This window comes from Aythya ferina (genome assembly GCF_964211825.1).
Source record: "Aythya ferina genome assembly, chromosome: 4".
Taxonomy (NCBI): domain Eukaryota; kingdom Metazoa; phylum Chordata; class Aves; order Anseriformes; family Anatidae; genus Aythya; species Aythya ferina.
The window spans coordinates 59136273-59161119 of record NC_140300.1 but is presented as its reverse complement, the minus strand read 5'-3'; the positions used below and the strand labels follow the sequence as shown (position 1 = coordinate 59161119).

At 41.3% G+C, this 24847-nt stretch overlaps 1 protein-coding gene and 1 long non-coding RNA gene across 3 annotated transcripts; one reads left to right on the top strand and one right to left on the bottom strand.

Moving 5' to 3' along the window:
- The first annotated feature begins 164 nt into the window (after positions 1 to 164).
- Positions 165 to 6787, top strand: LOC311435924. Its single transcript, XR_014692489.1, has 3 exons — positions 165 to 374; positions 4057 to 4220; positions 5917 to 6787. It is a non-coding gene; the product is annotated as an uncharacterized lncRNA (long non-coding RNA).
- ASAH1 (N-acylsphingosine amidohydrolase 1) lies at positions 6046 to 21088 on the bottom strand. 2 transcript variants are annotated; one of them, XM_084517479.1, is made up of 14 exons: positions 20915 to 21088; positions 16292 to 16338; positions 16010 to 16100; positions 14865 to 14951; positions 14150 to 14228; positions 13212 to 13286; positions 12700 to 12745; positions 11081 to 11225; positions 9876 to 9930; positions 9582 to 9663; positions 8921 to 9052; positions 8582 to 8705; positions 8016 to 8072; positions 6046 to 6867 (listed from the first exon to the last, which is right to left on the bottom strand). In XM_084517479.1, the coding sequence occupies exons 1-14, from the start codon at positions 21071 to 21073 to the stop codon at positions 6778 to 6780; spliced, it is 1269 nt and encodes a 422-aa protein (XP_084373605.1). In that variant the 5' UTR covers positions 21074 to 21088; the 3' UTR covers positions 6046 to 6777. The 2 variants fall into 2 exon arrangements, with proteins under 2 accessions (XP_084373605.1, XP_084373606.1); XM_084517480.1 differs by lacking the exon at positions 8016 to 8072 and having other exon boundaries at positions 6046 to 6900; positions 8549 to 8705.
- Between the last annotated feature and the right edge of the window lie 3759 nt (positions 21089 to 24847).

Sequence of the window (24847 nt, the reverse complement as noted above, 5' to 3'; positions counted from 1 at the left end):
TCCTTGCTGAGTGTTTTTTACAGGGAAAGTGCCATGTAACCTCAGCGCTGTTATTCGTGTGACAGTCCTTGGCCGGCGTGTGGAGATGTGGAAACATCACAAGAAAACACGAAACAGCTTCCTAAATTAAGGTGTGTGATGGCCTGGCTGGTAGCGCTGCTTTCAGAAAGAGGAAACCACAAGCACCTGAGCAAGCTGTGGCTGATAAGGAGAGGGCTGGTGGATAAGGACAGTTAGCCTCCTCATGGCAAGGGTAAAGCTCTGTGTGGCAGGGGCATTGCTCAGCCCTGTGCCTGCCTGGATGGCAGCTGGGAGATCATTCTGCGTGGGCTCATGCTCTGCTGCCTGTGGCATGAACACTCAGAGTGAAAGCTGTAAGTAAAACTTAAAAAAAAAAAGTGGTTTGAGCAAGTGTTTCTGCCTGCATGTAGCCCTGGCAGTGAGGACCGTGGGAAGCAGGATTCATGCTGTGAAGTTGTTGTGATGTTGTGCAATAAAGGCATTATTGAAAGTAGGAGCTCGAGACAGGGCTAGGCAAAGTCATCTGGCTTTGTTTCAAACCCATCTGGCTGGCTCTGAGGTTGAGCTTGAATGGCATGGGTGCTGCGCTGTGCTTGCAGGCTGCTTGAGGGAAAGGAGGCAGGGAGTCAGCCGAGTAGTCCTAGGTTGGGAGATATAAACAGGGAGCCTGGTCAGAGGCTGAAGGAGAAAATTCAATGTGTGGAGCAAAAGTGTGATTGAGATCCTCACAGAGCGCATGCAGGATGTTTGACTTGGCTATTGGCAGGGTGCAGATTGGTGCAAGCAGCCTTGTGGCACATCGTGATGTGCACCTTGGGCAAGTGGGAGCTGTTGTAGGATGCTTTTTTGTCCTCTCTTGGTCCAATTCGTGCCCCTCTGCCTTTGTCCTGCAAGGCACATGGAAGCTACGTTCTGCTCTCTCCTATTTCTCTGTGCCAGCTGATAGCCAAACCTCCCTCCATTTGCAGAACGTGACTGCTCGCCATCTACATGCATTCGAGCTCTGTGAAATGTGAAGACTTCAGGGTTAAGTACGTAACCTGCTCCCCTGTACACGCAGGGCTATGGGTTGCACAATCCCCTCTCTCTTCCCCTGTGCTGCCCCTTTTGCAGCCTCTGCCTGTGCCACTGCAGCAGGCACTACTTCTCAACAGCATGCAGCCCTGAGCCCTGTTTATTTTGTGAAACATCCAAAGCCTGCACTGCGATGATTTATCTTCTCATCTGTTTTCCTGTGGTGCTCTCCCCACATTACCTAATTCCTGATCCTTGAAGGGATGCAGGTGTTAAACTAAATCAACTTTGAGGGCTACAGACCTCTGAGTAGTTTGTTACAGCCTTCCTGATAGCCAGAAAGACAGAGGCTGTCGTGCTTCCCAAACACAGCCCTTGGTGCCACAGAGTGGGTGCTCTCCCAACCTGCTGGGTTGCCATTGCAGCACGGGGCAGAAATACAGGGAGAATTCACCTCTCTCAGGAAGTGCTTAGATTTGTCTGTCTGCAACACCATCCCTTCTCTTGCAAAGCGTTATTTATTTACCGTCTTGAAAACCGGAACAAGGCATAAAGCCTTTCTGCTGTCCTCGATCATCACAGCCTGTCCTGGGCAGTGAATGAAGCAAGGGATTTCTGTAAGAGGAAGCTTGGGCTCAAGTAAAGGGGTGGTGTCCCTTCCAAAAAGGAAAGGGGGTGAGTGGCTGCCACGCTTGTTGACCTCTGGACAGGTTGCTTACAGCCTTGGTGTTCTTTTCATGTAACTTACCCTGCTCTGAAGTCTGAGGAATGGTTGCTTGTGGCACTATGCATTTTTAACTTCCAGGTTTTTTCTTAGAGGGTCAGTTTTAGATCTGCTGTCTCTCAGCAGGTAAATACATGAAAAAATGTGGTGGTGGCACACAGGCTGGTGGGGCGGGAGGTGCGTTTTAGTTGGGGTTTCAGATGACAACACAAAAATTCTTAGTTTTGGGAGCGGTGGGGTCAGTAAAGAAATATACTGTGGTCCTAGATCTTCATAGCCTGCCACCCTTACCTGTCTTCCGTTTTACTTCTTTTTCCTCTGTCATCTCCTGACATCTGGCTCCTGCTCCTCCCTCTTTCTGTCTCCCCCTCTCCATCCCAGCGGCGGCTCCTTTCTCCCACCCGCCTCGTACCGAAGGCGTGTGCCTGCTGCAGCAGCTGGATGTGGCTTTCTTGGGAGAGCAGTTTCCAGCCTTCCGTGGCTGTACACCTCTTGCAGGAATGCAGATGTAGCATTTCAGGAACTAAGCTGATGCAAATGAAACCTTTGAGTAGTTCTGTGTAACTGCTGGTGTGATTCGGGTGGTAGGTGTGGCCTGAGAAAGGGCCGTGGCTCACCTCAGCACCTCCAGGTACCGGATGGTCTGCTGTAAAAACGAGGTGGCATTCCAGCACTGTCACAGCTCGGTGCTGCTGATGGCTTTATTGTCCTACTATAGGCAATTTATTTTCTTCATTTAAATTTCTCAAAGAGAAGAACCGCTTTCATTGAAATATAAAGAGGGAAAAGCCTAGGAATTATTATTTTTTTTTTCTACATCAGGTGTCTGTGAAATGGAGAAAGCTTAGCAAGATCAGAAGAAAGCCAAAACCCTGCAAGTGGAAAGCCCTGAGCAAACCTAATGACTGGAGTTACCTTAAACACAGCACACCCGTCGGAGGCAGTCTTACTACTAGGATTCTCCTTACGCTCACGCGTAACCCTTGAGCTAAGAGAACAAACTTTGCAAAACAAATTAGAGTGAGAGAGGTTGTCCTATATACGATTAATGTAATTCAGAGCTGATTCACTGTAGTGCAGAAAATGGCCTGAGCTCCTGGTACTCAGTATGTAAGCAGGCCAACTCCTTCATAATTAATTTCATCTCTCTTAAGTAACAGGGTGGGAGCAGACTGAGCTAAAAAGGATCTTGAAAAATTTGGATACTGCAAGATATAGTGCTCTGAACAACTGGCAGGCAGACTTAGAGGGAAGTAAGCATGGTCAGCTTGCTTCTTGGTCACAGATTTGGCCAACTTGCGTGTTGTGTTTCCAGACTGTTCTGACAGTCACAGGGAGCTTTTTATAAAATACGTAAGTATCTGGAGATTTCTTCCCAAGGCAAACTGTGGTTTCTGCCACTGCTTTGATGGAGCATTATTCTTTCTGGCTAATCTTGTTCTGCTGGTGCAAAGGATGCAAGGTTTTGCTGCTTGGTGAGCTTGGGTGTTCCTCTCTCACCACCATTTCTGGTCCTCCAAAACCAGAACAGCTGATGAGCCTCAGCATTAGCAGGTCATTTGCCTGCTGTTAACCACTAAGGTGAAATCCAAGCTCTTTTGTTTGCATTTATTTTTTCTCCTTCCACCTGTAGGCTGAAGAGCTGTCTGGTTAAAGGTGGGACGGGTGTGCTGGGAATGAGTGGGATTTTAGGGCTCTGGCCTCTGCTTAGAGGTCTCTGCTGCTCTGCCAGTGCCCTCCCCATCACGGCTGCTTGCTCCAACTTGTTTTCTATTGATCTTGCTCTTTCCTTGCAGCTATTTTCCATGACATCTGTGGGCACTGCTTTTGGAGTTCTGCTTCTGAACAGAGCCTTAACTTGTAACTGACTCAAAAGCAAACTCAGTTTCATGTGTGTCCCAAAACCTTGGCTTGATTTGAGGTGAAAATTCCTTTCCTTCATTCTCCTGTTCTCACTTGCTGCCCATGTTTTGCTTTTTTGAGTGGGAGATGTCATTCTTTCTTCCCATGAGATGGCACAATCTTCACTGTGTGGCTTCCTCAGATTTAGAAGTGAAAATTTTCTTGACAAACTGACATTTTTGCATTCAAATGCCAGTGTCCAAACAAATGCCTTGTTTCCTGTAACGCCTTATTTAATGAAGCACTGAATTAACTTTATTGTATTTACAGTAATGACAAAAATCTGCTGGAAGCTAAAATACTGAAGCTACTCCTCATAGAACTAGACTATGCAATAGCAGTTAAAAATAAATTTGTCTTGTTGCTTACATGATTTTTTTCTTTCTCTCTCAAAGCAGCCTGATATAATGGCCTAGTGGCTTGGACTGCTTCCTGCTCTCTGACAAAAGAAGTCTTGTGACTTTTCACATCAGACCTAGGAAAGCTGTGTGAGTCTCCTGTACTCTGAATGAAATGCATGCTGCTCTTGAAAGAGAAGCAGGAAACTGAGCAAATGCAAGTAAGGATTTCTAAGCAGAACCTTATTTAAACTTAAAAACAAACAGAACCTTGATGCTTTCAGCATCAACAGGTGATGGTTAAACCAATAAGCAGTTAATTGCACTAATCACTTTATACATTAAGGCAGACATAGCAAGACATACTTTTTTTTTTTTTTTTTTTTTTAATAGCATTGATTGTTTTTGTCAATAGCAGATGTATTTATTGAGGCTCTGGATAGACCACAAGATTTGGCTATGATTTTGCAATTGTAAAGCAATTTCCAGTGTGGAAAGGTAGATTCTCTTGCACAAGGGACATGCCAAAAGCACATTAGTTAATGGCTGTGAATAGTCTACATGGCCTTGCTCCATATACTCTAAAGTGGGACAAGGCTAATTAAGCAAGTAAACTTACCGCTTATTTTTAAATGGCGAAGTAATTTGATTATGCCTGTTAAGCAACTAATTCCAAATGAATCTGAACAAACCCCTACCAGATTAAGGTGTGAACTCAGCAGTATCGTGACTTCATGGTACTGACTGCAACATTTGACTTGATATTTTATATGAATCATCTGACCCAGAAACTCCATTTTACACCACGTGTTGTTTTTTTCCCCTAATCTAAAATGTGATTTTACCTTACAAAGGTTCAATATTCCAGAGTCAGACTGAAAATAGACTCTGGTAGTGCAGTCATGCTAACATGCTTCTGCTTGCTTATGTTAGCTGGGAAAAAAATAGATACACAACTAGCATCACCCTTTTGTTTTTAAGGTCAGTTTAAATAGTAGGATGCTGATTTCTGTATGGTGTTACTGTGCCACTGGTTTACATCCCTTTGATTTGCTTCTTGCTCTGCTACAACCATTTTTCCTAAGACCTAGGATGTTCTTTTTTTTTTTTTTTTTCCAGCAAGAAGGCATGTTTCCTAACATAGCAGATGCTAAAGCTATTCGGCTAATTAGCATTACTTTCATCTCCACTTCTTCCGTTGTTGATGAAAGGAAAGCTTATTAGAACCGACGACTTTGCTGTTAGCTGGTAACCTGGTTCCTGAAACAAGGGATGACTAAAGGTTAGCTTTAAATACTTCCTTCAGAAAAGGAAACAGTATTAAGTATAACTTAGCCAGCCAACTTGGATGAGAGGTGACTCACTATCTCAAATTTATGGGCAGTTTGTTTCTTCTTCTGTAGATTCCTTAGTGTTGGTTGCTAAATACATATATATTTAGTAATATATAAAATACTAGACTTTTTAATAATTTGACTTCACTGTTTGGAACAGGAGACTACTATTATCCATTGTTCCAAGCTTCTGCAATACACTTTTACTGCTTTGAATATCTTGGTTATCAAGAATCCAGTCATAAGTGTATGTCATCAACTTCTGAACGCTGTAGGTAGGCAGAATGACTTATGCAAGATAGTCTGGAGATACCAAAGAGACACAGCAAACACTTACTTTATGCCAGTGGCAATTTTAAATTAATGGCTCTACTATCAAGTGGAATATGAATAGCATCTTTTTCCTAGGGTGGTTAAAGTACTACCCATGAACCAACATGTGTACAGGCCCCTATGCTTACTCTCCAGTGTTTCCTCTTTGTGCATTATAAAACAATAGTTGGCATTGTGTTTTATAACTAGGCCCAGAAATGATCTACTGACATAGATAAAAGTATTGCCTTCTACACTGTCTGCTTCCTAGGACATGAAGGTGCCTGCACTTCTCCCTGTTTCTGAAGGACCTGTGACATGTAATATACCCGACGACTTCCAATGAGGTATGAAATTGATGCATGTGTACTGTGGTCTAAGAAAGAAGTTCTTCAGAGTATGTATTGTATTAGTATTTATTTTTTTCTTAAACAACAGAAATCTGTATTAAAAATATATATCTGTTAACAGGCCAAGAAAGAACTTCAGCTAGAGATCTACAAATCAGTGAACAGACGTTTTAGGCTCAGATCTAGTTTTAGATATTTCTGCAAGTGCTTGCTTCTGTGAATAGATATAAAATAACCTGTCAAGAAGTTGTAACAGGGCATTTTAGACATACCATCACACTAGACCAGAACAGTATCTGTTCATCCTGAGTGCTTAGGAAGGAATAACATAATATCATCACAGATGTCCTTTTAATACACAATTCTTTTCAAGCTTGGCAGGTGCCATTTTAACTCATTTGTGCTTTAGAAGTACTTCAATTAAAACAAACAAACAAAACAAAAAACACAAACAAAACCAAACAACCCCCCAACCAGACTATTGTCAAGACTGAAGAGATCTAGAGCTAACTGCTGAACTCCTTTTGCAGAAACAGCTGAAATCAAAACAGATATACATTTTTGTATGTTTCTTGCCAGCAGACCTGCTGAGCAGAAAGCAAGAAGGTCCAATGCAAGATGATAGGGTCTTCCACTGTTAGAAGCTCATTGATGTTTCTATAGAGCTATTAGATTGCTGAAGAAAGGGGTTAGGCTGAGGAATCTTTTTTTCCAGGAGTATTTTTTTCCTTGGAGGGCTTCCATTTCAGACAAGCAGCTTCCAACACAGGAAAGGTACAGGACTACCAAGGACTGCAGGGATCTGGGCATTCCCGCAGGTAAGTCTCTGTATGACCATTATACACCTCCATCAGTGTCGTGCACACCGTCAGCTAATAAACAGGTGGGAAGAAGGAAAAAAGCGCCTCATTAGAGGAATTACTTAAAACAAAAAACAAAGGTACTAGCTGAACAGTTCAAATAAAATGTGCGCTTATCTTATTTAACTAATTGCGTAAGTCTAATCTCGAGATCTGTTCACCAAGTCAACAACATGTAAGTAGCTTGTTCGCAGCCAAGAATGCTGCCTCCACTGAATATAGTAACTTGTTGTTCAAAAAAAACCCAACCACCACCTCCTCACCACCTTAGTCTTTAAAAAAATATACACAAGAACAACAACAAAAAAGCACTAAAACCTTAAGTTCAAACTAAAATATCTTCTGTTGTAAGAAGAACGTGCCTGTAGTATGCCTAAGTGATGAGGTATGTTAACTTGTTCCATGTTGAATCTGAAGGCATATCATAGATTAATTCAGACTGGAAGGATTCTTTAGATGTCTGCATTGCAAACGCTACCTCAAACCAGGGCCAGCTATAAAGAAGTGGGCCAGGCTATGCAGGGCTTTAAAGCTGTAGGGCCTCTGGAAAACAGTTCTTTCAAAAGTAACTTGGATTTTTTGTTTGTACCTGCGTATTTTCACCTAGCAACCTATTCACCCTCTCAAAATCCACCACTGAGCACTGTGAATATATACTAGGGGGAAGAAACAGCAGAATTGAATTTAAAAGGTTGTATTCTCCTATTTCCCTTCTCATGCAGTGAAGGACAATGCACCTGAATCACACACATGCAGGAAACCTTCCTGTACAACTCCATGCCCCTTCTCCCTTTTGCTTTTTGCTCTGTCTTTCCAGTAGAGCTACTCTGTTCTCCTTACAATCTAGTTTTATTGGGCTCAGGATGAGCAAACCTTCAGCAAGCTTATTTTGAAAGGAAATTATCAAGTGGAAGTCTTGTGGGAGGCCATTAAAGGCTTTTAGAAGGTAGACCGGCTTTATTTTTAACATTTAAATTCTAGCTTCACTTTTAATACCTTAAACTTCATTTACAGTACAAATTTAGCCCTCCCACAACCTGTCAGTGTGGTAAAAACTGAATGTATCCCTGTGACCTCCTCCTTAGAAATGCAGTACTTCCTGGTCTGTTGCCCCTTTCACCCCCCCTGCTCTAACCTTTCTGCAAAAATAGAAGCATTACCTTATTGAGGACAGGCTTTGTAGAGAGAACATCATAAATAGTTGGCAAGGAGATGTTCTGAAAGAAAGTAATACAGTGATGTTAATGGCTATTAACCTGTTACCTAATGCTGTAAATGCTGTGAACTGTACCGTTTGTGACTGCTTACTTGGTAAGATAAACTTTTAAGAATACAGAAATACTGCAAAGACTTGTGCGGACTAGCTTTCAGTACTGCAGGGGAAAATTGAGTGGCAGTGGGAAAGTCAAAACACACTGTCAGGTAGCAAACTAGTGAAGTGAGGAAACACTTAAACGAGGAGATACTTTGAGTAATATTATCTCCTTGCATATGCAGCAGCAGAAAACGCTTGTAGGAAATCCACCTACAGTAAGAGAGAGCCTGCAACTAAAAACCAAACATGTGAAGAGCCACCTGGTACTGTATTATCCAGAAGTGTAGACCAATTGTCACAAAGCCATTAGCCACTTCTGTCATTACAGCTGTGCTTCCAAATGCCCTAGATATCAGATCAGTATAATAAGAGTTTCACAATAGCAAGGTTAGGTATTTGGAGGATGTTTACCTCTTGTGTTGTCTGGTTCAAGCACTTCATTGCAGGTGTTCTACGATTATCCAAGATCAGCGGAGGCTTCCAGCGATCATAGTTTGTTTCTAACACATACCACGTGCCCTTCTTTATATCAAGGCTGGAAAAGAAGTATACGTTTGTGTTTTGCTTCTGTTACTATACATTCAAAATACAAAACTGGAAGATTTTTTGGCTCACTACAGATATATTTCAGTGATGCTAAAGGACTGAGTTCTTACGCAACAAAAATCAAGACAAAAACCTGTGACAATTACTGGTGGAATCTGTCCTCTTCTGGAACGAGGAGTCAGGTATTAGGTCAAGCATACTTACTCCCAAATATCCAGAGCAGCTGTCCTGGAACGAGTTATCACACAGCCTTCTCCAGAATTTTTTCCACCCAGTATAAAGTAAGCAGGAGCCAGCAGTCTTGTTTTTGCCAGTTTGTCTTTTGCATCCTGGTAGCTGCAAATAAAGTGGTGTTGGACTATTAAAGGCTATAAATGGTTCAAGTACTGAAGAAAGTTCACAGACAGGAAAAGTTTGGGTACACCTTTCTTCCCCTTTCATGTACTGCGTGAGAGATTGTATCACAGTGAAGGAACGCATTTAAGTAAAGCCTCTGCACTGAGTTCATAGTTGCTGAGAGGTGTCCTTTGTCTGTTCTCTACATTAAAAATGAAGATGTGCTACAGCAGTGTTACACTCTAACTAAATCATTTACTACACGTGAGCTTTATGGTGGATGTGTTTTGATGCAGAATGCTGTTACGCATTCAGACACCAGTAGCTTCATTAGGGAAAAAGTCTGAGAAAACAGTTTTACAAGTCTTCCCCACCACCAGAGTACCAGCAAAACCAGAACTATTTAATGTGCAGGCTTCTAGGAAGGTATCAATATCATTAGATACTAAGCAGGTAGCTACAGTATTCATGCCAGTCAGGAGCAAAACAGGGTAAAGCAGTAAAACGTTTATGTGGAAAAAAGCAATACCTTGTAGCGTTCTCTAATACTGCTCTGGTAAGAAAGCCCATCCACATACCATCTCTTCTCCCAAGAAACCACTCAAAGATACCTGAAAAATAGCACTGGTTACAATATATTTTTCAAAAGGTTCACTTGTGCTATTCTAACTTCCCCAGCCTTTAAAATGAATCGTGTTTTATCCTACCCGTCTGGAATCTTACCACTATTTGTGTGACTGTTAAAGGTAACTGCAATGTCTGAGGTCTGGAGGACTTGTACTGAAACAATGGAAGAATTACTCACCAGCTTAGCGTTACTCACCAACATAGCCACCATCCAGACTGAAACGCTCGTTCATTGTCAGAGTGAACAAATCCTGAAAAGCATTAAACAAATCAGCCTCCATCTGTCACTAACCCATCAGTATCAGTAACAGACAAAAGGCAGTGTTGCAATTTACATGCCAATTGGGCTTCTTGTCCGTTAGACTATTCCCCACTGAGTAAAGAGCTGCAAGACCAACCCTATGTGGAGAAGAACCTCATTAGTATCTGCTTGAGGAAGCAGAAATGATCATTTGTCATTTCCTGACCTAGCATAGCATGTACATGTAGTTTGCTGGACTGCTAATCAAGTCGAGCCTCTGGCCGTTTTTCTCTTTTTCCATGTTGTATGACTGAATCACCACCTCCCCTTGCTGTACTTTCTTCTCAGAGCTCCAAGTACTGTTCTAGTTTGAAGGCAGAATTTTAAAGGCCTATGCTACGTAAACCCTGCCATGTTGGTGCTGTTCATATGGGCATGCAGCTGCACATAATTCGTCGTGCACTACTTGCAACACACAATTCAGACTCACATCCCAGACCTCTCCCGATAGTGTTTCTTTCAGAGGAAAGTCGAATTCAGCCATACTGAAACATTTTCAGAATAGAAGCTTGTCAGTTTACTGAGATTAGAAGACAAGAATAAATTGATGCAATGCCAATGCTCTACTACGAAAAGAGCCAACTGTAATAGAGGATAATGGCAGAGGACGTAGAAAGGAAGAGCTGCGGTAAGCCAAAGACCCTGCTCAAGTTCTCTGCTGCTGGTTTTTAAGGTCTAGATAAAACCCAGATTTAAGAAAAGAAGAAGAAAACAGCATTGCATTTTCCAAGAAGAATTAGAGAACTGAAACAGCACAAGTATGTGGTTTCACCTCTGGGATCACAGCACTGTCCTTCCATTTGCTAGTGAGAAACAACAACCGCTTCAGCGCTTTATAGTCACTCATTTGTATGTTCAGAATTCAACATATGTTTAGGGATTGTCCAAATGCATTCCATTTAGCCCAAATTCTTTTAGATGGAACAATGCAGCACTGTTTCCTTTCGTCTTTCTTCAAATATCTATACTGTGTACTAAAGCAATTAAGAGCTCATTAATCAAAATATCCCAGTACATAGGATTAAAGTAGGAAGATTTACATCTTAAAGGGAAGCTTGCAGCATTATTAACAAACTGACAGCCTCCCCCACCATACTTACTGGTTTGACTCCGGACACCATGCCAATATATCCTGCAAAATTTGTAGACCTAAATACTGTTTTGTTGTTTCTCTGGAAGTCCAAGTTTACCACTGTAGGCTTCAGTTCCCGAGTCAGAGTCCAGGAATTGTTTTTAACATCCCACCTGTGGAAGATGGCACAAAAATTTGAATTTTTCCCTCCCCCAGTAGCTTTTAAAGCTTGTAATTACAAACCATGGGTTTCTTGTGTGTGATGCCTGTGCTCTGATCTTACTCATACCAATAGACAGTATTGCTCAGTGGTTACCTGAGCAGCATGAGCAAGGGACAACCAGAAAGTCTAAATGCGTGGGCAGTCAATGAAGAGAACCAAGTTTTAGTGAGACCAACAGCACAAACACTACTCTGTATTAAACAGCACCATCAGTATAGCTGGTTTGTTTTAAGGTAATGATGATGGTAACTTCTCAATGATAATTTAATTCTATTCCTACTGCCAGGGGGAAGCCACTACAATACTGATTATGACACTGAACCTGTTTTATTCTGAAAGCATACGTTATTTGTGCTGCAGCAGAATGAACCAGTTCCCTCAAACTCTTTCATTTCAAAGGCAGAAAACAAATTTGTGCAATTGGATTTGTTCTACGTGATGGGAAGACCCAATGACAGCTTGTAAGGTAAGCCAGAGCAATCTGTATGTGAGGAGGTAGTAAGGAATACTTAATAGACAATTACATTCTCTGGAAATAATCCAAGTTCTGGGAACAGCTTTGCAAAGTTGCCTTAATTTTCAGGGAGCACATTCCCAGTCCTTCTGGCACATGGGAGTAGTTGCACACAAGCCTATTAAGGGATAGGTGCAATCACAGTTGACGGTATCTGACTATTTGACAGGCAGCTGAGAAGTTTAATGAACTTGTAAATTCCACCTGAACATTAACAGTCATCTGAGTAAGTGACATTACAAAATATACTGTAATATAATAAAAGCATGCATGGGAATATGAATATACTCGGAAAACAAAATGAAATACTCAATTATGAAGTATGAAATGAGAACTAAAAGAGAATCCAATGCTGGTCATCAAGGTTTGTATGTCAATAAGTGATAAAACCAGATCCATGGAATATAAATCACCAACTTCTGAGCAGAAATGATGATAGAAAATGCCAGTGAAGCAGAGTACAGCAACTGTGGGGATAATTTGGAAACAGCAAACAAACAAACCCACCCTAAACCAACCCCCATTTCACTGCACACCCTAAAATTGATGCTTCTGTCCCATCACTTCACGAACAAGATACACCGTGCCTCTGAAATAAGGTTACACAGACTGTTCTTTGCTAGAGATGTTTGAGATGGATTTAACTGGAGCTGAGAAAGCACTCAGTAACAACAAACAATTGTTTTTGCAAAGTCATTCCTTACAACTGCAAAGCAGCTTGACATGTGATCACAGAACAATCCTTTTGTTCATTTTAGCCTTTCTTCCACAACATGTAATGCAGACTTGCTTGTCACTGTTCCTAACAACATTCAATTATGCTCAAGGAAGGCATGTAGAAATCTGCTCGGCTGACTTTCTAATCTCTGTTTCTTTTTTAAACCCAAAAGATACAAGTTTATGTACTTACCCAAGGAAGAGTCCAAAATCCAAGTTTCTGGCATGATAAAGCTTCCCTTCAGTAAAATGAAAAAATAAGTAAATATATACATACAAACTTTCCTAAAGAAGAAGACAAATATCAGTTTAGAAAAAAGAGAAAACACACATCAGCAGGGAAAATACCACTGCATAGTTTGCCTTTTTTTAAGCACAGAACAATGGTTGTTTTTTCCTGTTTTACCCAGAGTAATGTTTTACCTAATAACTAAAATAATAACCTAATAACTGAAATCAACCAACTTTTAAAATCACTATCTCAGCCTTATATACGTTCCAAATTGTTAATCCAACAGTAATACCTCCAGCTTTCTCTAAAAGTGAGACTTTTGTTAAGCCTTCTGAGAATCCTTCAGAAGTTTCCTAAATAGGAACAGATGCAGACAAGGGCTGCAGAACTGATTTAGAAAATGAAACCATCTCTTATTTTCACTCCTTCCTGCCGTAGAACAAAACCAAAAGCACCATTCTGGGATACATTACCTGTTTTATCTTCTGCCACTATTGAGGTACACACGGTAAAAATTTCATAAAAGATGTTAAAAATAACAATTTCCCCTAGAAAAGAAGAAAAAGAATAATTTGAATCTTTTGCTAAAAAAAAATAAAATAGAAAAAAAAATACTGCAAAGTTCAGCATTCTATCCTATTTCTCTTAAGAATTTATTTAATCACATTTGATATTTAAAATGACCAATTCAGCTTCCTGACAGGCCAACAGAAGGATGAAAATCTCTTGGCCTTCTGCCTTCCCATACAGAAAGCTGACAGTCACTGCTACTTCCTACTCTGGAAACTTCAAAACAAGCTGTAAAATTCACTTTAAAGAAATAAGCTGCTATATGCACAAGTTCTCCCTTGCAAGAAATGGGCGTTTGGCTCATATACAAAGAAGCAGTGGGAGCAGGACTGTGAACCTTCTCTGTCTATATTCTGGAAGAATTCAGTGTCTGCTTCTTGCCTGGGATTACATTTCTTCTGCAGGGGGTGCAGAAGACAGGCAGGAACATGTGATAAGGATCTCAAAGGAGAGAAAGCACAGCATGAAAGCGAGCCTCGCCTTGGTACATCAACAGCAGATGCAGCTGAACAGGAAACCAAAGAGAACCAAAGAATCCCCCAGATTCCAGGTGCACAGAAGCCAGAACTCCCTCCAGTTCCCAAAGCTCAGGGGTGAGAAGTTACACAGAGAAGGCCCAGCCTGATGAAAGGGTTATGTGATTCATTGCCATTCCCTTCTAAAATACTGTTTTCACTTAGTATGGGATGGAATTTATTGCTTTATTCTACTTAATTAATAATTTATTTGTTAAAGTCACAGCTTGAATACAACTATATAGCAGATTGTTAAATATACTAGTTTTAAATGAGTCTAGATTCCTAGTTTTCCATTATGTTAACAAAACATTGAAGACTATTACCCAAAGGAACTCCAGATGAATTTGCAATCCCTTGGAGCTCTTCATTGAAAGGATACGGAAGTGTTTCGGTTAGGTGTGACTGAAAGGAAAAAATTTGTATGTTTGTGTAAGCAAAGGCTATTTGGTTATTTGAAACAAACCTCTCCCCATTCTTAGCACTATAAAAATAACTATTTAATTCTTCTGCAGTCTGTAGAACTTGAGGATGTTTGTAGAGCACTTGGAAGAAAAGTACATACTTATGGAAAGAAAATACTATTTACCAAAATATTGACAAGTGAGCAACGGAGATTAGCACAATATCTAATTATTGTTAGCAGCAATAGACAGCATTAGCAGGACAGCAATAACAGCATTAAACAGGACTCAACAAAAGAGTTCGACTGAAACTGAGCCTGAGGTTGTCAGTATTTAAGGGAATCTCTAACATTGGCATGACTACCCGTATATGGTAGCTTTATGTCAAAATAGTGTATATGCCCAGTATGACTAATTCAAACTTGAAAAGTTCTTGGAAAAATTAAAAGAGGTGGAGATAAGCATTTTAGGATTGATGGCTTCAGAGTAATTTAACTCTTCAAAATAACATTTTTGTTCTGAATAATCCAAGAGGAAAAATTATTACATATAAAGGTCTTTATTGCCAAAAATTAGTAGCATTTTAATTCCGGTAGTCAGAGCACACAGTCATAATAATTAAGCTGAAAGTACTTACTATTTTGTGATCCACTATGTCAACAATTTTGCCACTAGGAAAGAAGGTATTTGCTATATCTTTTATATTCTGGACTACAGTCTTCAACTAAAAAGAACAAAGGCTTTTATTGAATAGAAGATCTTGAGCATAACAATTGCTAGAATACTAACAAAACTCTTCCACATACTTTAACATCTTGTTAAAAAACATACATATTTATGAGCTCTTTGCTTAAGCATTTATATTTTTAAATCAAAAAAAAAAGACTAGATAACTTCATTAGGAAAGTACAGTAGAAAAAGCTTTGTTTGCAAAATGAGAATGGCCACAATGACTAATCACCACACTATGGGATCTAACTCCAAAATGTATGGTAAAACCTTTCAGCATTTAAGATGCAACCTTACGCTTCCAAAACCCACTTGTACAAATTGAAAACAAAAAAGTCTTCTTTATTGAAGACTTTTAAAATAAAAATCGTAAGTAGAATTTGTCTAACTTTCTGAGTTGAAAGGTCAAAGTCAACAGCAATACAACACATAGCAAAACCGTCAATAGCAATATAGCCCTAGCCTTTTTAGTGAAATTTAGTATTACTGAATTGCATTTTCAGCAACCTTCAGGAGAACAGCTATAGCCTGAAAAAGCCTCAAGTATTTTAAAGGTTATTTACCCTGTAAAAACCCCAGATCTGCAACTAACACCCCCTAAAAAGGGTGAGACATTCTTCATTTCCCTCCACCATTTCATCATCTCACCCCACATTTTCAGAGAAGTGTGGATGCACAGAGAAAGGATGCTGTCTCAGTTTCGCTTCTGCTTACTGAGGCTGTTGCTTTGATACACTCCTCGCCTGGTGCTGTATTACTTCATGACTAAAGACCTTTTATAAATTAAAGTCTGCTTTATGTCGCACCATTTTCATTTGTCTGTGCCCCAACCATTAGTGCCCCTTGTTCAAGTGTTGAACAGAAGAAAGTTCAGTCAAGCAATTACCATATTCTAGAACCATTTTAAAAATAAAATAGAAATATTCTATTCTAAACTAGAATAAAAATAATAGAACAGTATTTCAGCACAGTATTTCTTATAACCTTTTCAATAATAAAAGGACACATGCCAGTCATAGAAGCTATGCTGAACGGTAAGCTCTGCTTTCATACCTCTGTCTTTTTGTCACGCATCAACTCATCCCATCTTTTGCTGGGAGGCAAATCAAGATTTATGATATATGTGGGTACATTTCCTTTGAACCTAAAAGAAAAGTGACAGCGCAGATTTATAGGAAGTTTGAAAATACATTTGACAAAACAAGTGCTTTTCACTTGTAACTGGTATTTTCTGTATCTGTAATGCGAACAAGTCTCAACAAAACTTGAATTGCTGACGCTTGCAAATCTCTACTTTTCTGCAATTAGTTAGACAGGTCCAAACAGATTACTTACGTCGGTCCTGACGGAGGGTACGTTTTAGTCTTGCAGTCTTCTCCATACTGTGAAGACAGTAAAAGATTACTGCTTAGCTTCTTTGTTACAATATTTTGTTGTTCTAGAAGACTTAGTTTTGATTTGGACCTTTAAGACGAATCAACTGATTTGATCTATAATGACTCAATAATAAAGGAAGTGAAAGTCTTGGGACTTTGGAAAAGGAGGAGAGGAGAATAAAAGAGGCAGTGGGCGAACTGCAACTTCCGTATGCTACCTGACTGAGCTTCAGGTCACCGGTCCAATGTAGCCCAAGACAAACCCAAGTTTACAACAAATGTACAAACCCATTTTTATGCAATGTGACTCAACCACATGACCATAAGAGCACTTGAAAAGCATTTTCTTCAGAAAAACTCAGGCATCTTGAGTCTTGGTATAGGCCAATTTGTTCTGTGTACTGAATTAGTTTCACTTTATAATGCCATTCATAAATATATTCAGTATTAAGCTTCACCTACATGGATATACACGCCAGCATTATTAAGGCATGTCTTACCCGCTGCAATACAAACAAATGCCTGTTAGTCGCATTTGGGCTTCAAACCAGCTGAGCACAGGCCGCATTTGCCCCCGGAGCTACTTAAGCACATCGGTGAGCTCAGCATGCCTTCCCTCTTCCCAGGAGGACGGAAACGTACTTAGATGCCATTTGCTACAAGTTCAGGCACAGGCTGCCAAAGCACAAATGTTTGGGAGACAAAAGATAAATACAAATACATAGAGATCCTTCCCCCACTTCCTTGCTAATTTCCAATTTTAATGTGGCAATTAGATTAGTAACGAGTCCTTGTAACATGTTCCACAATAAAAACAGGCAGGATCTCCAGCAGCTGTGCATCTGCGTTCAATAAGCTCCCTAATGGCCACGTTAGGGCTAATCACACGGCCTGTTCTCAATGCCATGATCTACAAAACGCACCAGCTGACACAGTGCCACCAACTTTAAGCACTGGCACAATTTGTTACAATGGGAAATGCAAATTTTAAAGTCACATCATTGCATTATCACAGCATTTTCTTTTTGTGTGGGTTCCAGGGGCTGGGAGAAAGTGCAAGGTGAAGGCTGGCTTTCCCACACATATGGCTAGCAGCTATGCCCTTCCTAGCCCTCAGTGCGGTGCAGTTACAGCCTCGGCATTGCTGGAACAAAAGTCAGCCCCAAGAACCCATTTAATTTTCAAAACGAGGAAGTTTCAAAACAAGGAGGGTGGGAGAAGATATCAGGTGACTAATTAGGCAACAAAAGTCAGAGGCTTCATGCAAAGACAAGCATATGACAGTATTAAAGCAACTGTCTTGGGAAATTTTCCATCCGTCAATACTAAAATAAGTTAGAAAAAACTGTCCCATATACATCCTGCAATGATTGCACAAATTTGGACCTTCTGGAGAAATCTGCTGTCAAAATCTGCTTCCTGACAGATAACGGCTACAACCAAAAATAATCCCAAAGGGTCCCCTTCACACCCAGCATGTAGGCTCTCTTCAACGGGGAGGACAGGCTACAAGTCCTGGGAACAGGACTGGTGCCAGGTTAACAGGAACACACGCTCGTGTAAGTGATGAATTGCACATGAACACGTTTAGGTTGAGATTGTCACGTATTTAATGAACTTCAGCTTGGAAATCCTGCTTCCTGGAAAGGTTACTGGCAGTTTTCTCTGTCAAGGAGTTTGTACTAAATACTGCTAGGATCTTTCCACCATACAAGTTCAGTTATCTGTCAGCACAGTCTGTGCTGACAACACAGAGCAAACAGTGGTGGCCAGGCAAACTGATTTCAGAGTGCTGTTCCAGGTACTAATTGTTATCTCATTCCTATCTCCCCTGAGATTTTAATCTTGTATATGATGCTATTTTTGTCCTCTGCAGTCCTCTGCAACCTAAGCCACAAAAGAGGTGAGGAAAGGAACAAAGGAAGAGTTAAAAGAGAGATATAGAGAACAGAGAAAATATCCCCTCCTTGTATCTCAGTAATTTTTGACTTCTTACCTGCCTATGTATAGAGCAAGCTAAATAAACAATACCCCTTCTACATCTCCCAAACCTGCAAGTGTTGCTTAAGACATCTGATGAAAGCCAAGATTATTAACAATTTTTTTACATAAACTATTATATGCTGGCAGACAAACAGCAATCTAAAAGGATCTCAAAACAAATCAAAAAAAAAAATATATATATATATTTAAATAATTTTCTGCCAATGGACAGAAAATTGGTTTCTTTGTGTGATTTTTTTTCTCTTTAACAAGGTTATAAAAAGAGAAAGTCAACTTTTTAAAAACAGTTCAGTGTAACAGCTTCCTGCCTCGAGAGGCTGATGTCACAGCCAAACATTTGTGAGCTGGTGCAGTTTTCCTGGGTCTTTGTAAAGATCAAACACTCCCGCTGCTGCACTAGATTTCTAAGTTCCAGCACAAACCTAACTAGCTAGCTATTAACCTAGCTAAAACCTAACAACTATTTGTTGCTTGAGGGACTCTTTACCAGAAAAACCACCAGGCACTTTCTATCACCAGGACGGAATAAGCAGCTGTGAGGTTCGTGCTGCCTCAGCGAGATCCTCCCCTCTGCAGAGCCTTGACACTGGAAGAGCAACAACAAACACTGCCCAGGAGAAACACACGGAGCCTCCTAGCACCAAGGAGGGGATCACCTTTAGTTTCAGACTTTACAAGCTGCAGGTGGTCTCCCAGGAACAGCCAGCAGAAGCTCCCTAGCACAAGGAGGTCACTCTGAAATCGCTTTTCAAACATTGAACCTTCCTGTGAGGAATACAATTATTCTCGAAAGGTGATTAAATTATGTCTGTCCCTATTCTTATTATTAACAAAGTCACCTTTCGCTAGTAGATTGTGTATTTTCGTTATCTGATGTACAGCTGACTTTAGAATTTGTATGCACATAATGATACAAAAATGGATGCTTAGCAGCAAAAGACCAAAACGCTAAAAGAAAAAGCTGGCAGTGGGGGAGAAAGACAATGTGGCATGGGGAAGGATGGAAATAATAATTAAAAAAAAAAAAGGAAATAATACAAAATAGTTTTGTTATGGCCTATTCTATGAACAAAGTAGAGTGGAGCAGAAACCAAACAGCTAAGAAACTAACACAGTGAATTGCTGCCTGGAAAAACAACAACAACAACAAAACTACCTAATAACAGTTATTATTCACTGTAGTAAAGACAATTAATGCATGGTTTATAACCGCTGAGTTATTAAAACCTTGCCTGACTTCATTAATATAAATAGGTTGAATGTAGCTTGTCCTGTTTAAACAATGCCCTCGCTAAGACTTTCTTTATTGCCCTCAAAAACGTTTTTGACATAGACGGTCATCTCATCTCCTCCCTTAATATTCAGTGCTTCTTATCTTCTTATTTCAAAATAGTCATAAAACACTCTTCATGCTGTGAAATACTGTCCTGTAGTTAAAGGACACGACATTCAGTCTCTGTCAGACAAAATGCGCTGTTCTATTCAGCATCTTTTGGTCCTTGATCCCTGTGGTCTAGAACATTTTCATCTCTGCTCCTTTCCCCTGGCAGGACAGTGCCGACATCCTGCCGTGCTGCAGCACTCCAGGTGATGTTCACCTTTCTGCACATGGAAGTTCAAAGTCCTCCGGCAGCACCGAAGACATGGGATCCAAGCCAATTTAAATCACGTTTTGGACAGAAAGAAAAACAATCAGTGTGGCTGCAGAGACCTAACCGAAGCTAAAGGGAGTGAAAGTCTGCAGAAGTGTGATGTAATTCATGGTGTAATTCACAGCATTTGGGTGGCGTGTTCTTTGTTAACAAAAAGACAAGAACCTGAGCAGCTGCATGGAGGACCAGGGAGCGTTGTTCATCCTTTGGTGACCGTGACAGGCCAGCAGCTGTGGCACAAATCAAACACCCGAGCCTGAGGTCTGGCTGCCCAGCAGCACCACTTGCAGCCTGGACACCCCGTGGCTGCTGTGTAAGCGTGAGGATTTGCTGAGTGCGATGGGATACAGGAATGTGCTGGTAGCTGCCACCTTCCCCTCGAGGAAGAGGAGGAGATTTGGGAGCTGAGGAGGTGAAGGCGTGCTTCGGGAGTAAAAACCAGCAGGAAGCAAGAAGGGCTCTGCTCATGCACACACAAACCTAACATTGCCTCTGAAGGTGAAATACTTCGGCTAGGAAAAAAAAAGAGTAATAAAACCGGGAACCCAAACCAATCTGCTCTAAACTTCTCCTCTGGGATGAAACGACAGCAAGCGCACTAAGTAGGTTCAAAAGCGTATGTATTTGTAGCAAGCCCTTAATTTTCCTTTTGAAAAACGACATTTGGGCGTAGCACCGCGGCGTTTGTTCGACTTATTTACAGGAAATACGCCGCAGCAACAACAAGGCGGGTGGCGAGCGCGTAAATCAAGCCCGATAAACACCAAAGCAAGCGACCACCTCCGCCAGAGCGCTGCCTGCCACCACAGCCACCCAACACCTGTAACAACGAAGGAAAACGAAGGCGCCGCCGCCCCGTGCCCGTCCCTGTCCCCTCAGCAGCCCCGCCGGGCCTCGGCGGGGCCGCGCCGTGCCCTAGGACTCACCGGGTCCGGCGCTAAGACGAGCGGCGCCAGGACGAGCAGCGCAGCGGGCGGCAGCAGCGCCCGGCCCCAGCCCGCCGCCATCCTCCTCCTCCTCCTCCCTTGGCTTCTCCTCCCTTCGCTTCCCTTCCCCTTCCCGGCTGGGCTGGGAGCGCCGGTCATGTGCGGCGCCCCACATGACAACCGCCCGCCCCGCCCGCCCGGCCCGGCCCGGCCGTGAGGGGGCGGCGGCAGCCCCGGGACGGCGCCAGGCGGGGCCCGGAGCGGGGTTGAGCCCCCCCCCGTGCCTCAGCGGTGGGTTTCGGGCCCCTGCCCCGGCTGTGCCGAGCCCTGGGAACCCCCCCCCCCCTCCTTCCCACCACCGCCCTTTTATTTTCGTTTTGGTAAAGCAGAGGCTTGACTTTCAGTCATGAGTTTAAAAAAAAAAACAAACCCACACACCCTGTTTCTGGTGTTAATTCCCCCTCCACTCCCTTTTCAAAGCTTTCCATGGGAAATGAGGTGCTTCCCCGACAGGCTCCACTCTCATTTTCAAGTAATGACAGCATTACCACCTTCCCTTGCCTTAGCTGCCCTGACCTGTTCGCATTCCAGCAGTGGTGGAAGTTTATTACCTGGAAATTTCTCAGAAACACAGTAAATCCAGTACCATAGAGCTTCACTTGCTGCACTAGCTGAAAAGCAGGCAAGGAAGAATCTTGCAAACCAACAATGGAAAAACCCCGCAATGCGTTTAACCAATTTTTTTTAAAAAAAATGTGTTAAAAAATAAAACATGCCCTAAAACAACACCTGGGGTTCCAGGCACAAGAGCTGCAGAAGTGGCCAGCTGCACCACAGACCTGCCAGCAGCTGTGGCAAAGGGAAGCTGCTGGGAAAACGTAATCCGAGGAAAACTTCTCCAGCAGTTCTGCTCAAGAAAACCTGAAATAAAGTTGTGTCTCTCAGGCAACGCTAAGACCAAACCTGTGGCACCAGTTTTCATTTTGTATAGACTGTGATGTTTAATTGCTCTCTGTGCTTGGGAGATTTTCAAGCAGGCAGTTTTTATGGTAATGGGAGATGCAAGGCAGTCGCCTTCTGCAGGAGAAAGAAGTTTCTTCTGCCTTGCCTGCTTAGGGATGCAGGAAAAATGCACCTGCAGCAGGGAGCCCTTCTACTACAATGAGAATCAGAGTATTAGATCCATCCCTCTACACATTGCCTATTAGTTATTTGCTACTATAAATAAATGTTGTATTTGTTCTAATATGAAGTACAAGTCAGCATCAGAGTAAGACGCATACTACAAACAGTTTACTATGAAAAGTATTATATTACTGTGAACAGGTGAGTGTATAATCTAAATGTTAGCAACAGACACTGGAAGAAAGTCCTGCATAAATATTAAAAACCCTCTAGAACCTCTGTGTTTTAGTTTACATCTCGTGCCTTATCTAGTGCCCTAATCAGGTTCTATACATTATATCTTTCTATGCACAAACAAGCAATACATTCTTTAATATCGTGATTTAATTGGCTATGCAATTAATTCTTATATGAAACAGAGTGGCAAAAAAAATAAAGTCCCTAGCAGATAGTTAATTGGAAGGTTGCACAGCATTGCAGAAACAGGAAAGGATAAAATAAATGCATTATAAGGTGTGAAAGCATTGGGCAAATGGAGGGTGTGCAACAGTGTGTAGGAAGAAATCAGCTCAAAACTTAAGCTTAGAATTGCACAAAACTTTAGGTGTCAAGCAGAAAAGCATTATATGCTCAAGGAAGAAGGTATAGAACCAATCAAAGGATTTAAGAAAGAAGGAAAATTACAGAGTAACGCAATAAACTTGAGATTTTTTTTGACAGTGTCTTCCACAAACAGAAAATGAAGCAGTATATATAGGCCCCAGACTTTTTTTTTTGGTTGAAAACAAATACCTGTAAGACAATTTTATATTTACTTGCAGGTACGTGAATATGTTATGGTCTGTGGTGATAAATAACCAGATTAAAACAGACCTGCTATTTTCTAAACACGCAGCATCTTTTGCTTAAATTTAATTTCTGGAGCACAGTTTAGATGCATTAGGAAATTTATCTTTTGGGCATTTTTAACTGCAGAAAAGCAGTCAGAACTTTGGGAAATTACAAATTCTGAAGAAAAAATACGTCATGGTCACATTACACATGCATGACTTACTTTTTTGAATTCTCTTTGTACTTTTGATTTAGTTCTTCCACTGAAGAAGTTCAGAGTTTAAGGAACAGTTAACATACATGAATGCCTGTGTTTTTCTGACTACAGCTATTCTGCCGGGTTCCTATCAGAACACCTGGTCTCCAGGATCCAGGTTACATCAGGTCCTCCATTTTGTTGGATAGGTTTCTTCCATTAGTTTTCATCAATTTAAGTCAGAAGAAAGTAGTTTGAGATGCGTGATTTACTCATTAACTGTACTACCTGACAGCTGGTAACACCAGCTGTCAGGTAGTACACACTTAGTGACGCTGTTAGTAGTACTTCACGTCCACCCTTCTACATTCTTTTATTCGTCTATCCTGTATCTACTTAGCAGATATATTCCTTTCTTTAGAAGTACAGACTGCACAAATTACTTCTTTCCTTTGTGTTTCAGTTGAAGCTTTCTGCTAACGCTGCTGCCAGGAGACCTCTGCCAGAAGACAGCATCACCAAGAACAATCCATGAATGCCTCCAACACAAAAATACACCAACACACTGCTTACAGCAAGAGTTTAAGACAGACTGATATTCACCATTTTGTTATACCTTTGATTTCACCAGCATTTCAGTGAATCCTCCCGATCTCTGCTTCTCCACTATCTTAAGCCTTTCAAGCCTTTCTTTCATTTTTCAGCAAGTACCCAATGTATCCTTAGTCCCAACGGGGAGGGCAACCCTGTTTCTGTGACAATACTCTTTCCACCCCAGCATTGCCAGTCCATTGCTAAATCCAGTGTTCCTTCTTGTATTTGGGGAAAGTTTCATTTTATTTATTCTAAGATTTCTTTTCACTTCACATCTTCCTAGCTCTAAAACAAACATGCCTCAGTTCCATTTTTCCTTTACTATCACTTACAGCTACTTACAGTGCCTACACCTTGTATATTCATATTTACATTGGTAAATATGACATGGAAAACTCCCTTCCATGGATAATTCCAAGGCTCTTCTTGAGATTCTGAATAGTCCTTTCAGCACCCTTTCCACCAGTATATCAGATGTCTGCTTCAAGCTGCATCTGAATAATCATTTTTGGAGTTCTGCCAGACAAAATTTTATTTAAAGTATGTATTTCTGAAAGGAAGAACAGATGCTGTAACATCAGCCTACTTCACCCATCAGCATTCATTTCAGATGCATTTCAGAACCATAGTGATTGTTGATCAGTGAAAACTGCCATGAGCTTCACAGTTAAGACCTGAGGTTATTCGAAGTCAAAATACATGGTGAAGGCCAACTAAAAAAGTCTGTCACAGCCACTTTATTTTTTGTATTATGTGCTTACCTAACAGCCCAATAAACAATTACTTTGGCACAGAGCCTGCTCCTCGTGGTGCTACCTCCTTCCCAGTGTTTTGGGGAACAGTTTTGGCAATAGGCCACTTCCAGGTCCAAGATATTGCAACAGTTGTACATCGGGTTATTTACATTGCCACACAGGGATATAGGACCTACAACCACAACTGCTTAAAGAGCCCTAATCCCTGGACCAAATGAGGAGCGCTAGGGAAAACTAATTACATTTTTTTCAGTGAAAGCACGACCCACAGCTACGATGCATTTTCACCCAAAAATTCCTTGGACTCTGGCCAGGAGCATTTGTCAGTAGTCATTTATTTCTAGCTTCCAGCCTTCTCCCTGCAAATTCAGTGTTTGCATTTAAGATTTTTTATACCTTGGTTATTGATGCATGAGAGAATTTTAATAAAAT

Bases quoted from the DNA above. Each gene is read 5' to 3' on its own strand.
- ASAH1 (XM_084517479.1), bottom strand. From the start codon at position 21,073: ATGACCGGCGCTCCCAGCCCAGCCGGGAAGGGGAAGGGAAGCGAAGGG. The intron at 9,664-9,875 runs GTGAGTAACGCT...GCTATTTTTCAG, and splicing joins TCTGGATGGTGGCTATGTTG to GTATCTTTGAGTGGTTTCTT. The intron at 9,053-9,581 runs GTATTGCTTTTT...CTTTATTTGCAG, and splicing joins GTATTAGAGAACGCTACAAG to CTACCAGGATGCAAAAGACA.